Below are 16,256 nucleotides of genomic sequence, written 5' to 3'. Positions count from 1 at the left end.
CTATTTCCTTAACATTACGGTGCGAGCATGCAACTGTAACACAGAAAACGCGGTTTAAACTGTCGTCGCAGATCGCGACCGCCGCCATGTTTCAATGTTGTTGACAGGCGACAGGGCAAACGATGCACGCGCTCAACTTGAATATCGCGAGAGTTTGCACCGACGTAAACTCTCTACACAAAAATGTAGAGGGTTGTTTGAAAAAAATGCTGACCGTAAAGTTTTTTTTTTCGACGTAGAAATTCTCGGTCGGTCGGGGTACCGGAAACACACTACTTTTTTTTTTTTTACGCCTAAACACCCCAAAGAGACCAATGTGCAATGTGAACTGATGTCTAATCCAATTAGGCTAATTCCAATTCTGGCACAAACAATTAACATGTAATGTTTGAATAGAAAAACATGATGTAATTTACTCAGGTAAATCTTATATTTGATGACCTCATGGATTATTTCATACCTTTACTTATGTTGGGCTTTTTTGTATTGTGCAGTTGGAGCACCTACAATCAAACAAAGACCAAATACGAGTTCTGTATTTTCCTTTGCGATCTTGAAACATGCAGCATTGAGCAGATCATTCCCTCAAAAACACATAACTGGCGTTTGATAACCCATCCCTCATTCCCTAACTATATCTGCCCTTTATTCAACAATTCTATTATTGCCTTAAAGGGGAAGTCAACCCAAAACATTTTTTTCCAATAACATGTTCAATGTAGCCCCACTCATCTAAACACGGAATTCGGAATAATATTGCGTTGGTGAAACAATGAATGAACCAGCAAAATCCACTCATGTTTTTAATCCATGTCAAGGGGCAGCCATTTTGTCACTTGCTATCGACTGAAAATGACCTCACAGTCGCTCATGACTCAGGTAACAGCCAATCATGTCATTTTTCAGTCAACAACGAGTGGCAAAATGAGATGGATAAAAATGGGAGGTTTTTGCTCATCGGTACATACTCCACAAACGCAATATTAATCCGATGCTTGGTTTAGACTAATGGGGGCGCATACAACATATTATTGTCAAGAAAATGTCCCCTTTAAAATACAGAGCAACACACGGAACTAATGTATTTCTCATGTTAAATGAATAACAACTAGATTAATATAGCAGAATCTCAAATTTGCACAAAGGAGGACTAAACTCATTTGTTTAATACACTGTTGTTTGCAGGGAGAGAGGGGCAAGAAAGGCAACAGGGGGGCCAAAGGGGATAAGGGAGACCAAGGAGCACCTGGATTAGATGCCCCATGTCCGTTGGTATGTCAGTAATCTGTGTACATATAAGAGCCAAAAAGAAGAAATGGGGGTCACTGAAAAAAAATATTCTTTTTGGCTCTGGTTCTCATCAACCTCAGGCGTCTTTTCTCTCCCAAGGTACAAGACTGATGGGAATAAATCATTGATATGAATATCATTTTATTTGGGGGGAGTTTAAACATCCCTTATTTGAATTTTTCAACACGTGCAGTTGAAGACACGCAATCTCAACACATATTAGGTCTTCAAATCCCATGCATGCACTATGCCATATGCACAAACCGCATATGACTTCAATCCAAAACAAAACACGGTCAAATGTACCTTATGTGCTTAACGTTTGGCCCATACACATCATTCCGAGTCAAGTTATTCTGTTCTCTTAAAGAAACATTTATTAGCAAGAATGCTGACGCTCTCATCTCAATGAATTCTGTTCCTATCAGTCCCGTTTGCCCGCATGCTGAGGTAAACCTTCAAGTCGCTCAACGGACAGATGGGCGAATCCTCGTGTCCCCAAACGGTGGAGGACAAACTTAAGCTCCAAAGCTGGTTTTAAATGGATGATTTCACAAACAGGGTTTCCGAGGCTTTAAAGGAGAGAAGGGTGAACCGGGCTTGCCAGGCCTGGATGGGCTGGATGCCCCTTGTCCTGTGGTATGGTGCTCTCTCTTTCCTCCCCAGCATGCATTTAGCTACCTACCATTAACATTAGAGTTGCGAAATAGCATCATATAGTAAGATGCCTGCACTTTATTAGGTTTTGCATTGCAAGTTTGCATGAAAATAATTATCGTTTACGTAAATTATTATTGGTTTAAATCTTTTTTTTTTTGACTGACCATCTTCATTTGAAGGAAGTTACACTCAATTTAGTGACCTTGGTCACAACTTCATAACTTACCGATTGTGACTAACGCAACACATAACAAACTTTCATTCTAAAACTAAACATTCATATACAGGTACTTGGCTGTACAAATACACTCTGAACTTTTTATAACCATAGTTAATCTGTTTTTTGTTTTTTTTTTGGTTCTCTTTCATTTCTTGCATGGAGCACCAAATCTTATGGGCCACATTACCACAGGTTGTGCAAAGCAAATAAAAGTAGAAGTGTGTGTGTGTGTGTGTGTGTGTGTGTGTACTGTATGCATGTGTGCGTGTATGTATATATACAGTATATATATATATATATATATATATATATATATATATATATTATTTTTTTCATGCATAGAATTATTTCCATTTTCTTGCTTGAATTCAATTTTACTACTACATTCGCACACTTAACATTGCAGAGCATCTGCAAATCAGTGTTGTCACACAGCTGTCACTGAATACCATACTAAAGGTTTGTAAAAAATGTATGTATGTATGTATTTCATAGTATAATGGTCATCTCACCAAATTTTACCTTCACACATGAAGTCAGACTTGGTTCAGTACAATGTTCCCCCTATGCGCCTGTGAGCAATTGCGCACTGCTCTCACACTCTCAGCACACTCGCAGCACATTGAAAAATAAAATGACATTGGAACCTGAGCTGTAGATTATTACAAGTTTCATATTTACTTACATTGATTCCTGTTTAATTTGAGCTGGTTCAGAACATCAAAAGTGGCATAAAATGACTCCTTGACCAATTCTTTCAAACTACAACAAATCCTATTTGCATCACAAATCTGCATTGCTCTACTTTGATACAAGGGGTTTTGACTTTGATTTTGTCGGTACTGTGGTGGACGGATTAGCTCCGTGACTTTTTGTGAATTCTCATCCGCATTTTCATCCAAAATTAAAGGGAACATTCGTTCAATGTCCTTTTATTGATCATCATTTGCTCAAACTTGTTTTATAAAAAATAAAAAAAAAGGATGAAAATCTTTCCTCCTGAGAGTGTCATGTGCTATTGTGCATCGACAGTATGAAATTGATGGATGAAGTGTGATCTAAAATTGATGTGCACCTAACAAAGATAGTTTTCACAGCAGTTTTGTGGATCAAAGTAAAAATTCAAAATCACAAAGTGTAGATACAGCCGGTTCCAACTCACGACAGGAGCTGAGGGATTGTGCTGATCAGCTGCCTGTGATCTTCACGTCCATTTTCAAATCTTCCCGAAGCCAGGCAACTGTCCCTCCCTGCCTGAAGTCCTCCATCATTGTACCCCACCCAAGAACATCAGTGGACTGAATGACTATTACTGGCACTGACACCCAAAGGCTTGGAGTGCTTTGAAAAACCGGTCCGAGCTCACATCAGTTCCTGTCTCCTCCTGGTTTCTGATTCTCCCTTTACAAACCAACAGGTCAACGGGGGCTGCCCTAGCAATAGCTCTCCACTATGCTCGTTCCCATCGAGAGGAGCAGGGGAGCTACGTCCGGCTGCTCTTAGTCGACTTCAGCTCAGCGTTTAATACCATCTTCCCCTGCAGATTGGTGAATAAGATGCCAGGCCTGGGTCCGTTTTACTGTCTGCCTTTGGATTTTCGATTTCCTGAACCCCCCACCCCCACCACACACACACACACGTCTCATCGGCCATTCGCCTCAGAATGGGGTACACCTAGGGCTGTGTACTGAGTCGCCTACTTTTCGCCCTGTATACTCATGACAGTTCCCCCATCATTGTGGATGATATAAATGTGGTAGAGCTCATCTCTGGGCAGGATGAATCAGCACACCAGGATGAGGTGCAGCGACTGGCAGTGGTCTGTCAACATAACGTGATCCTAAATAAAACCACAACAATGGAGATTATTGGGCATCACAAAAGGACAGACATTCAGCCACTGCTCATCTATGGGTACCTCGTGGAGACGGTACCTGATCTTCACTTCTTGGGTGTGCAGAATACAACTATTGTGAAGAAGTTGCAGCAAAGACTGAATTTCTTGAGGGTTCTAAGGAGTAACAACCTGACACAAAAACTGCTGGTAGCCTTCCATCCGTACTCCAGAGTGAGCATCCTCCCTGACTATATCTATGGTTTGCCAATTGTGTTACCGGAATCTGAAACCATCAAGAACACCTCTTTGGAGTGCTGAGGCAGAAAGGGGATGCCTATCTGACAGTTGATGGTTTTGTTGGGCTGTGAGGGACAGGGCAGCTCTGGCATGCCTACAAATGACACGACAACGATGAGATGTTCATGGACTGAGGGAACGGTGACCTCTTGCTTCTGGGAGGAGAACATTGGGGGTTGATTCCCATAGGCCAGGCATGTCCAACTCTGGGCCTGGAGGGCCACTGTCCTACCTGTTTTCCAGCTCTCCCAGCTGTAACGCACCTGATTCAGACAATCAGCTCATCAGCCAGCTCTAAAGTAACATTAGAACGACCCTGATTAATTGAATCAGGTCTGTTGCTCCTTAGATAGCTGGAAAACAGGCAGGACAGCGGCCCTTGAGGACCGACTTTGGACACCCCGCCATAGGCGACCATAAATAACGATGGGTCTTTGTTTGAGGAGGTGACGGAGTTGTGGAAATACTCGACCCATGAAAGGCGCCGGAAGTTGGATGGAGGGCCAAGAAACACCAAAGGGGTGCTTCCAGGTCCTGATTGGCTCTCTCTGACTGTTCATTGGACTGGGGATGATAACCCAAAGACAGGCTACAGCAGTGATTCTCAAATGGGGGCTTGTGAAGGCACTTCAGGTGCTGTGTTGGTGTTTGAAATATATTTAAAAAGCAGTAGTTTGCAAACCCCAGGAATTGTTTGAGGCTCCTTGGCAAGCAGCTCTATCTTGTGGGATCCAGCCAAAGATGACCCCAGGTGAGTATGTAGCCGAGAAAAGTAATAGTAGGAACACCGAACTTGAAGTTTTCTGTTCACTAGGAGGCGTTGTTGCACTAATCTGACATGCAGGATGTCTTCTTCAGAGGTTCGAGAGAAAAAATGTCATCGAGATAAACATGCACACACTGGGAAAGCATCTCTGGGAGAATGTCATTAATGAGTGCTCGAAACACAGCAAACACATTTGTGAGACCAAATGTCACCGCCAAATATTCAAAGAGGCCAAGGGCCATCCGTATAGGTTATTTTCCACTCATCCCCATCCTAGATACTCACCAAATGATAAGCACTGCGAAGATCCAGTTTAGTGAAAATGGTGACTTGGTTGGTGGGGCTCAAAGGAGGGGTCGATGAGTGAGAGTGGATCTTCTTGTATCTGCTTTCCACCCGTAATTGTTGAATGGCTTTACAGTTGCATATCGCTCTATTTTGTGAGTGTTCAGCACTTTGTTTTCTCTTTCCAGGGAGATGATGGCCTACCTGTACCAGGCTGTTGGAACAAAGTAAGGAAAAGTTTGACACCTACACCATGTTTCTAACTTCCCGAGTGCCATTGTTCAAACTAACATTGTGCCTTTTGCTTCCTCCCTGCAGTGATAACTTTGGAATGGCTTGCGTGGTTGTACATAGAATATTTATTTTTCTACTTTTTTCCTATCCTATTATAGCCTATTACCATTTTTAAAAAAACAAGTAACGCAAGGTTTTGTACAGATTTTTTTTCTAATTTTATTTTATTACACATGACAATGTATTTGATTTTATATCTATGCATTTAGTTTTTATATTTTGAAATTGGGAAGAATTAATTATTAGCAGTTACATATGAATGATATTTGTGCATACTGTGATGTGGATAATGCTTTTTAACTTATTGTAGCTCATTTTATTCTATTGGACAAGACCATGCTACACTGAGTTGTGCGGCTGGAAAGATTCATGTGGGTATTATATTTGGTATTTGGACAGACTTAGATGAACATTTCTCCGATTTAGGGTTGTCAATGTTTTTCATGTTAATTTCTCTCCCAAATACTGTTGCGCATTAGAAAAATGAAACAGTGAATTTGGGTTGGACCCTGTTGAAACCAAACAAATGTGCCAAAATGTAACATTTGTATTCTAAAATCAAGAATGCCACATCTTAATTGTGTAGTATCTAACAACACATTAATGAAGATAATTTTGAACACATTGTTTGTCGTAATTGCATTCATTTCCACGGCTGTTTCTTGGAACAAGAGTGGCTTTGACCCACACCTAACTAAAACTAAAAATAAAAATAAATCCTGCACTACTATTAGCTTCAAATTACATGGCTAGCAAAGTAATTTACATTGAATACTTGATTTTGTTTTATCTCTTGTCCAAACTTAGATCTCTTTACCAATTTCCAATGCATGAAATGTCCTGAAAGTATGACTTTGCACAGCGGCATATCAATTAAGATTTCCATTATAACAACCATGTTGCAGGCTTCAATACATTGTATCTTGTTTTTACCAAAACTGTATTATTATATGCAGCGGCATGCTTCATAAGTGTATGGCTCTGTATTCACTGTAGCTTTTTGTCAGTATTATGAACATTAATGCTCACCCTTAAAGGGCTGCTCAAGCCAACACATTGCTTCACTCATATGGAAGCCAATCATTCATTCATTCATTCATCTTCCGAGCCGCTTGATCCTCACTAAGGTCGCGGGGGGTGCTGGAGCCTATCCCAGCTGTCTTCGGGCAGTAGGCGGGGGACACCCTGAATCGGTTGCCAGCCAATCGCAGGGCACACAGAAACGACCAACCATTCGCACTCACACTCACACCTAGGGACAAATTAGAGCGTCCATGCATGTTTTTTTGGAATGTGGGAGGAAACCGGAGCACCCGGAGAAAACCCACGCAGGCCCGGGGAGAACATGCAAACTCCACAAAGGGAGGCCGGAGCTGGAATCGAACCCGGTACCTCTGCACTGTGAAGCCGAAGTGCTAACCACTAGACTACCGGGCCGCCGGAAGCCAATCAGTCACATGCATTTTAGTTAGGGGTTTTTCAACCAGCCTTGATTGGTTGCTTTATTTAAAGCAATGACTGTATTGATCTGGATGATGTTGAAATGTTCATCACTGAGCATTGGCCTGTCTATAGGAACAACCTCAAGATCGAGTCACTATCCAAATGTAGTACAAGTACAGTTTATGCAAATGATATGTCCACTCATAAAGCGTTGATCACTAACCCGGAGCTTGTTTGCAGTTGTTAATCCACTCGGGCATATATTAGTAGCTGCGTGCCGCACTGCATGCACTGAATGGGGTGAGTTTTTTAACATTTCCAATCATATATACAGCCTGTGAAGTGTAATCCAGAGTCAAAAATCAAATGAGATGAACACAAACACAAAGCATACTTAGATTTGTATTTGTAGCTTGTAAAACAGTGGCCATGTTTAATTTATCTCTAATATCACAATTATGATCCTGAGAAAACATTGGACATCACTGTGCTTACATTTACTGAGTACCTGAATCAAACCACATGTACACGCACAAACACACACACACAGCTCAATGCTCGTACTGAAATAGAGGTGATGGTACATCAGGCAGCCAACAGTGTGCAAGTTAGCAAACCTTGTGTTTCATTATTACAATAAACATGACATGCAGTGGTTTAGTATGTGCTGCTGCCCTTCATGTTAATGACATGGGTTTCATTCCCATCAACTTCCAGTCCGAAGTCCGGACAAAATAATTTGTGTTGCGTCACGAAGGGCATCCGGCGGGAAAAAAAATGCCTCTGACAAATTATCTGTGGGACTTTCTGTGGTGACCCGCAATGGGACAAGCCTATAGTCACGACATTATTAACATCCATTGTTATATTATTGGAAAATGTATGGTATTATATGAATAGCATCATTTCAGTTGAGTCAAACTCTTCTTCCTTGAGTTTGAAATGTCACAATACCTCTGCATTGTGCTTTTGATAACCATTCACCATCATCTCATCATCATAGGGTGCATCAATCAAAGCTACAATAATGGGTGCTTTTGCGCTATGCATCTACTAGATGGAGCTACGCTATAGGGAATACAATAAAATGCCGCTTTATAGCGAGCAAAGCCATGCAGAACTGGTCACCAACACAGACATGAAACATATAAATATAAATGGCATTACAAAAGAATAAATGAAAGACAAAAGTTATGAAGACAATTTATTCAGCAAAAAGGCACACAAACCTTGTGGGCTCACATCCACAATCTATACTTAGAAGTCTTGCTTCGTTTCCTCAGTAGTTAACTACGGTACTATGTTCCTTTCATTATGTCTGTATAGGTCAGGGGTCAGCAAACCAAATGTTGAAAGATCAATATTGGACCAAAAAACGCAAAACAAATGTGCCTGGAGCCGAAACAAATTAAAACATACGCTGTATGTATCGATATTAGCCTACTATCAAAAGGACTAAGTTGGCTACAAAGACACATTGAGCCTTATCGATTAAACATTTGTTTTCCCTGCAGCGCATCCTGTAGAGCCCCCCTGCCCCCGCTCTACGGGCCTGAACGTTTTTGACCAAAGCTCTATTCTTCGATCAACCAGCCTCCCGCGATCAACCCGTGACCGCACACGCATGCAAACGCGCGCACTTATACATGCATGCCATAATGAGCAACAGCCATAACGGGGGCTAAGATGAACGAGGCACAGGATGCACTTTTGTAGCGTGTTAACCGTCGTAACTGACGTGTAACATTTTAAAATGCTTCTCTCGGTCCTTCAGATTGCCATTCTTTGACATTTCCCAGTTGAATTGGACATGAAACGCCATTTCTTGTTACAACAGCCACCTGCATGGCATCCCGCTCTGCTAATAGAAATGTGTATCGCAGGCTATGATGCAAATCTTCGTTAACAGAAATGTTGAAATGTAATATTTATTCAACATATTTTTACAGCATTGGAAAATGTTAAGAATGTTTGTCCTCCTACAAAAACCATATTCAAACAAAAAATATATTTTCACTCCACCATCTTTTTCCATTTTCAAACATTTTAAAAAGCTCCAGAGAGCCACTAGGTGGTACTAAAGAGCCGCATGCAGCTCCGGAGCCCCGTGTTGCCAACCCCTGGTATAGGTGAACCTGTCAGTCACCTTTTAGGTTACAATTGGTTCCTGCTAATAATCAACACTGGATGGCATAGGAACACTAACAGGTAAACAACTCAATGGGGAATATAACACCATACATAAAGGGCATCGAATTATAGGGCGCACTCTAGACTTTTGGGAAAATTGAATGCTTTTAGGTGCGCCTTATATTGCGGAAAATCCTGTAATTTGATTTGAGATCCAAAATATTGTAATCTAATGTGGAGTAAATTCAGTATGCATGATGTGTGTTTGTCATATGCACAGTGAAAACACAACGGTAGCACACTGGGAAATGAAATTCTTATTTTGCTAATCTCGCTCTACTTATACAAATAATATAAAACATACAAAAAGAACTACTTTAAGTGATGAAAGAAATATACTGATGGAGAAAAGAGCACTTGACGATTCAGTTCAGCAGGTTGCAGAAATAGTGTGAGTGTAAACCTCCAATTGAGTAGGATTTAAAATTATTGTACAGTGTGTTTGATGAATTGTGATATAAATTCTTCAGAAGTCTGATGGCATGTGGGGAGTAGCTGTTTATTTTATTTGATTTAAGTTACTTTATTGAAGCAAATCGTGCCATAAAGTAGAACACGTCAATGGCCTTTCGTCTCTATAAAGCAAACCGGGCATAGTCGTCCGTCAACAAAAAACTCTGGACTTGCACTTTATACTGGTCACAAATTCTAACCTCTTTTTGCACCAAAAGTCTTATTGTTTGACTCAAGTGTTTTCATAACTATTTTAGGGTCAACACCCCTTCCAACTGGCTAAGAAGTAAGAACGCCAGCAAGTATCCCATAGGGGCAGCAGGGAGGAACCTGAAGGCCTCCAGAGAGATCTTTTTGGAGCTTTGTACAACCTGGAGCTGCCGTGTCAACATTTCACTGTGAGACAGGACACAGACACCCGAGTGATGTTTGAAGCGCCAGTAGATGTCGCGAGCAAAATGATTTTGACCTGTCACACATGTTTTAGAGGCCGTTGTTTGTTTCTCTTTAACCCTTTCGGGGACAGCGGTTACTACAGTGGAGAGCTTATCATGTTATCAGGTTGCAGGGTGCATGAAAGGGTTAAAGGTTATTTAGGGTAGCACAGCCTTCAGTCATACAAAAAAAAAAGTGTAGCTGCTGACGGATATCTTTAACTCTACGTGATGGTCCTCCCACCATCTCGTGAAAACAAGGCATGAGCTACTCAGCACATGCTCGTTTTGGTGTGCTGAACAGCTCACAGCATATATACGCAGTAAGATGCATCATAAGAACAGTGGAGAGCCTCATGACGATTCCTTTGGTGTTTTTCTGATTCTCTGCAAAAAAAGCCCATTTGATGCAGCTAGAAGATACAATATTCGGAAGAGTTGGTTCGACGGTATACGTTTTGCAACCAGCTTCACATCATGGCTGGTCACATATGTGATAATGCTGATTGTTTTCGATTCAACTGTTGTCATCAAGTAGTCGATAATTCAAAGTTGTTATTGTAAGTATTGTAAAATATAAACAAAATGATTGTGTGTGTGTGTGTATATAAACATATTCAAGCATTGTATATAGATTGCAGAGTATCCACATCGATAGTGCTGTATGTGTGTTACTCCCAATAAGTAGCCTGTGCATCCAGTGTTGAGCAGATGCAGCAAGCGCTGCTTGTTAATTTCCGACATCATAATACCTAGCAATACCTTTTGAGGGGATTTGAGTGAAAGTGCCCACGCGTCCATTCGTGTGCATCCAGATAATCAAACAAAACGATGTCAAGTCACCTCGTTAATCTTTGTCGGTGATTGACACACGCCTGGACACATGCACATTTTGTTTCTTTCGTGGAGAAAAGCATTCCGTGTCACTATTGACAGCTGCCTCCTAAAACAGGCCCATGTTCTTTCAGTCTCTGTTGAGCAATTCATTTGCATTCATATGAAGCTACACCACCCAAAAACCGTCAATGCGTGCATTTGGAAATATAAAAGTGCATTTAGCGACATGGTCATTGCACCCACCTCAAGTGAAAATGTTAAATGGACAAAGTACACTTTTGCCATTTTGACAGCTTCCCCTCTCATGAGAAGATTTGTCTGGGGCACGCACATTTGTAGCATAGTTTATTTTCCAGATACCCGGTAAGATTTGGGAGGTCAGAGGTCAGTGGCCTTCGATGAGGGGGCGGGGTTGGCGTCTTGCTCACACCCTCACAAACATATTTCATGAGATCTAGAACATGCTCCATCCATCCATTTGACTTTTGTTTTCCATGGGTCTTGTCCAACCACATTCAATGAGGACTGTCCAAAAAGGGAAGTTGTACACTATATTTATTATTCAACTGTATTTAGAAAAAAAATAGCAAAGATCTGATTGAATATATAGTTTTTTGTATAGGTTTGTGTTTGGTCTGTTTCAGATCTTTTTTTGTTCTATTTGTAGTTCCTTGTTATTTAATAGCTCATGGTTTTCTTTTTTGTGTGTTTTACAATACAGTATATATACAGTTAGGTTCAGATGAAGATTTATTTTTTCCTCATTCCACCACCTCAGTGGATTAAAAAATCACTAATATGTTATTGGAAAGTATAGATTTTCAGATACAATTCACAGCATTTCAGGAAAATAAATGGCATCCACTTATTACTTTGTAGGAATGAATTCCGGGATTGCTGTGGTTACATTTTGTCAAGAATCAACATACAGTACTTCTGAGGCCCTGAAAATAGATAGTTTGGATGAAATGATAAATGCCCTATTTTTATGGAACCCCTTGAATCAAACTGAAAGTATGCACAGTATGAATGCTTCTGGACCGACGGTATTACTTGGAGTCCTTTGTGGTACAGTTGACCTCAGATCCATGCAATGAGTACCAAAAAAAAAAAAAAAGATTGCACAATATACCTTAACATCTTAAGCCGCAAGACGCTGTAAGTGTGGTTGGCAACTGATAAACTTACCCTGCATTAATAAGAATCCATTGACAAAGGCACCACCAAAAAAACCCGGCCTTGGACATACTGGGCAAAATGGTTAGCACCCGTCTGTTCATGAAAGAAACAACAACAATAATATGTAGTAGTAATAATAAATGAAAATGACTCAGACATTGCTTTTGAAATGTGGATCAACAGAATAAAATAAAATAAAAAAACATGAAGCCTGTGCAAAAAAATGCTACCTGTAGAAAAGATTGAAAATAATTTGACCATAGGGACATGGTTAACCAAATTGTGTGGTTTAACTAGTATCACAGGTGTCTTTAAGCTTCAAACCAGTCAGTTAGCCTAATAAAAAGGTGAAAAGTACCGTATTGGCCCGAATATAAGACGGTGGTTTTGTTTGCATTGAAATAAGAGTGAAAAAGTGGGGGTCATTTTGTATTCGGGGTCGAGACATTATACCCATTGACGACGCTTGATGGCGCCAGATATCATTGAAGCGAATGATGACTTGACTTGACTCCCCAGGCCAAAGTGAAGCCCTGCCACGAAGAATAAAAATACAAATTGCGGTAGCACGAAGAAGAAAAATAAAAATAGCGGTAAGAAAGAAAATAGAAGAAAATAATAGAAGATAATAGAAAATGGAGAAACGTAGCAACAATCTGGAGAAAAGTGGGTCGAAGATCAGCCAGGTTAACCGGCAGCTGAGGAGAAGTTATGATGTAATTTACATTTCAAAAACCAGAAGCCATTCATTTACGAATGTGATTGCACTATAGTTTACATATTTAAATGTTCAGATATTAAGATTTGAATGAGGCAAAATAACATGCTTTTCTTCTCAAATATGTTGTTATAATCATTTGTTTCAGATGTACTCTAATTATTTTCTGCATACAAATTAATTTGGTGTTCATAAAGTCTTTTTTCAAACTTGAGTCTTGAAAAAGAGGGGGTCATCTTATAATCAGGGCCGTTTTATGTTCGGGCCAATGTGCTCTTGGTGAAATGTTATGTAAACACTCTAAACATGGGCCATGAGAAGCAAAGCAAGGAGATTGGAAAGAAAGTTATAGACAGATACAGGACCATCGCAGTTCCCGTGACTGCAACTGCACCTATTCAGAAATTTAAAATCAACGACAATGGAGCCAGCCTCTTGGGATGTGTCCGGGGAAGTGAAATGACAAACTAATAAGACAAATTATACAAATGGGAACAAAAGAGTCCAGGACAACCTCCAAAGAAATTAAAGGTTTAACTCCAACCTCAAGGTTTTGCAACAAAATATTAAGTTCAGGGTACCGTCATTTTCTTGTCGAGGCCAGTTTCATTCGTTTGTTTGTATATTTATTTATTTATTTTTACAATAATGTGGTATAAACACAATTCAAAAGCAGTTCCCGATTTTCATTGGTTTCTTTTCCTTGAATTTACTACCAACAATTTTGTCCATGTGTGCACTAAACAGCTGCCTACAAAGAAGTGCAGGATGACATCATTAGTTTTCCCTCTGTCTACTATTGTGTGACCTTCCTCTTTCTTGAATCAATGACACGTTACATGATGCCATAATTTACTGAGCCGATTCTAGTGCCATCCTCATTGAAATGTCCGCTGATAAAAATACAAGACAGATTATGGATTATCCTTCCAAACTGTGACATGTTGAGCTGAACTGAAATATACTGTGTTGGAAAAGTGGCATTATTATTATTTTTGTTATTATTATTATTATTATTATTATTATTTTAAGAAGGTACACAGAAAGATTCATTGAATGTGTGGTTTCTACAATTTATTGTGCATTTGGGGACAATCTACGAACTGGTCATTTGAAATTGTATGGACAAATAGATGTGTATAACAATCATATAAGCAATACTGTTTATTTTCCAACAAGAATAGTTTCTGTGACGGACTGTTATCTACCCGTCAATATTGGGCGTGGAACAAAAAAAAACGATTTAAACTGGAAAGGCGTTTTTTGATTTTAAAGGAGGCAAAGGCAACGACCTGAACCAAACCGAATAGTGGAACTCAGAAATGTATCCAGATACAGATTGAATCATCTTTTATTGGAGAGATTTAGCTTCCTAGGAAATTGAAGTATATCGTATTTTCTGCGCGATAAGGCTTCAGTTTATGAAATGAATCTTCAATGAAAGGCGTATTTTAAAACTGCTTACATATGTAGGGCGCACTGCATTCATTGTAAGGCACATGGAATAGAAGCTACAATAGTAGTTGTAGTTGCATTATGTATCCACTAGATGGAGGTACACTAAAAGGAATACAATACAATACAATACAGCTTTATATTATATCGAGCATGGGTGTCAAACATATAGCCCTAATAATAATAATAATTCTAAAATGAAAAATGCATAAAGGAATATTTTAATAAAATGCAATTCATAGATTATCCGCTAGGGCACACTGTTTTCTCTTTAGTTTGTAAAGTGTAGGCAGGGATTAAATTGAGATTTTCTGGAGATGCTTATAAAAGTAGAAATAATCAAGAATCTTGTAGATATACATTTATACGTCTATGTACATATTTATTTATTTGAAATTCAGATTAGTAAAACTATGTGCAAAAAGGGCATTATGCACACTTTGCATGTGAATGGTAAACTTTTATGAGGCACTAACTATATTTTTTATTTTGTTTTTCTTTATTGCTAATATGTACAATTATACATACAATATTGTACATTTCACTCACAGTTAACTGAAATCTGCCAATTCAAACAGGTTTGTGCCATTCGACATGCTCTCAGCAACAGTGAATTGAGGTGTAAAGCAGTGGTCCCCAACCTTTTTTGCCTCACGGACCAGTTTATGTCAGACAATATTTTCAGGGACCTGCATTTAAGATGTGGCGGATTAATATAACAAAATAATATGGTATGAGCTGCATGAAAACCGTGGGGTTTTGCAAATATAAAAATAAACACAAGGAGCATCTAAGGCGTAACAATGATCGCTATGGTAATGTTTAATGCCTTCAAAATACGATACAACGCAAATTCAAAGTGCATGAAAATGACAACTCACCACAGCCCCGAGCTTGATTTTCTGCAACTAGACGGTCCCATCTCAGGGTAATAGGAGACAATGACACCTCAAGTGTGTGGTTTATGTCCAGTCTACTTCGTAATTTTGTTTTAGTTGCCGTTGCTGCAGAAACAACCCCTGCCTAACACAGGTAGGATGTAGGAAATAGCAACAGTGCTATTGTGGCGATCTCAGAGTATTCAGCCATAACTTTAATCCAGTTGTCTCGAACGTACTTTTAAGGCCGCCGTCATTTGCGATCTCCAGCAGTTTTTAAACTCATTTTGCGAACTCCAAAGTTTTGTTTTTAGCGTAATCGGTCACGTGACGGAGAAGCGTGGTTTGACCTGTGTCAAGCGTGACACAGACGGATGTAACGGAGAATCCGGTCATTTTTCAAAATAAAACATCCTTCGTATTCCGAAAGAAATAAAACGGAATTAACCATTGTGTGCCCCAAATTAAAAAGTCCTTAAGTTACGCATTTTACAATTTTTGTAATGATTTTGTGTTATACAAACATTCTTTTTTTTCAAACACTCAAAATGTTCAGAGGCAGCTGTGCTACCCATACATATATAGTTTTTATTAGTTCTTTAGGATTTTTTATTCTTTATTTTTTTCTTTATTTTTTGCAAACGTCTGTCCAAGCGAAAACAAAGCGATTGACGTAAAAATCGCATGAAATGCATGTTTACACATGAGGTTTACGATGCATTCAAAAATATGAATTATAATGAGTCTCTGTGGTGCAAAATATGTAAATTGTGAAGATTAAGGTATCAAAACTTTTTTTTATTATTGCTGCAATGCCTGAGAATTATCAGCCGGTGACGTCATGAAATTTAGGCCATTTTAGAAACCCTCCATAAGTTTCAGCTCTCTCGTGTTTTTTGAATGCCTTTGCCTTTGATTCAAAGACATAATTTTACATTTATCGCAAGCGGTGCACTACGAGGGTTAAGTCAAGTTCTTTCTGTGCGGCCCGGTACCAAATGCCCTGCGGACCAGTATCGG

General features: G+C 39.5%; 2 protein-coding genes across 16 annotated transcripts in view; one reads left to right on the top strand and one right to left on the bottom strand.

Annotated features, from left to right (window-relative positions):
• col13a1 (collagen, type XIII, alpha 1) overlaps positions 1 to 10,353 on the top strand; it is a 59,426-nt gene extending 49,073 nt beyond the window's left edge. For 11 of the 15 annotated variants that reach the window (XR_007964982.1, XR_007964981.1, XR_007964987.1 and 8 more), the window contains 3 exons: positions 1,186 to 1,272; positions 5,544 to 5,582; positions 5,674 to 6,271. Coding sequence is in view for 5 of the 15 variants with exons in the window: in XM_052081079.1 (XP_051937039.1) it covers positions 1,186 to 1,272; positions 5,544 to 5,582; positions 5,674 to 5,676 (129 nt within the window). In the remaining 10 variants the exon portion in view is untranslated. Of the gene's footprint in view, positions 1 to 1,185; positions 1,273 to 1,851; positions 1,930 to 5,543; positions 5,583 to 5,673; positions 6,272 to 9,992 lie in introns of those variants that run through there. The other 4 variants (XM_052081078.1, XM_052081077.1, XM_052081081.1 and 1 more) reach the window with 4 other exon arrangements.
• si:ch211-250c4.3 (uncharacterized protein LOC100535981 homolog) overlaps positions 1 to 16,256 on the bottom strand; it is a 132,906-nt gene that overhangs the window by 21,182 nt on the left and 95,468 nt on the right. The window lies entirely within an intron of this gene.

The sequence above is a fragment of the Hippocampus zosterae genome, chromosome 11 (assembly GCF_025434085.1).
Source record: "Hippocampus zosterae strain Florida chromosome 11, ASM2543408v3, whole genome shotgun sequence".
Classification (NCBI taxonomy): Eukaryota; Metazoa; Chordata; class Actinopteri; order Syngnathiformes; family Syngnathidae; genus Hippocampus; species Hippocampus zosterae.
The sequence above is the reverse complement of the archived record's forward strand: the minus strand, read 5'-3'. Positions and strand labels throughout refer to the sequence as shown.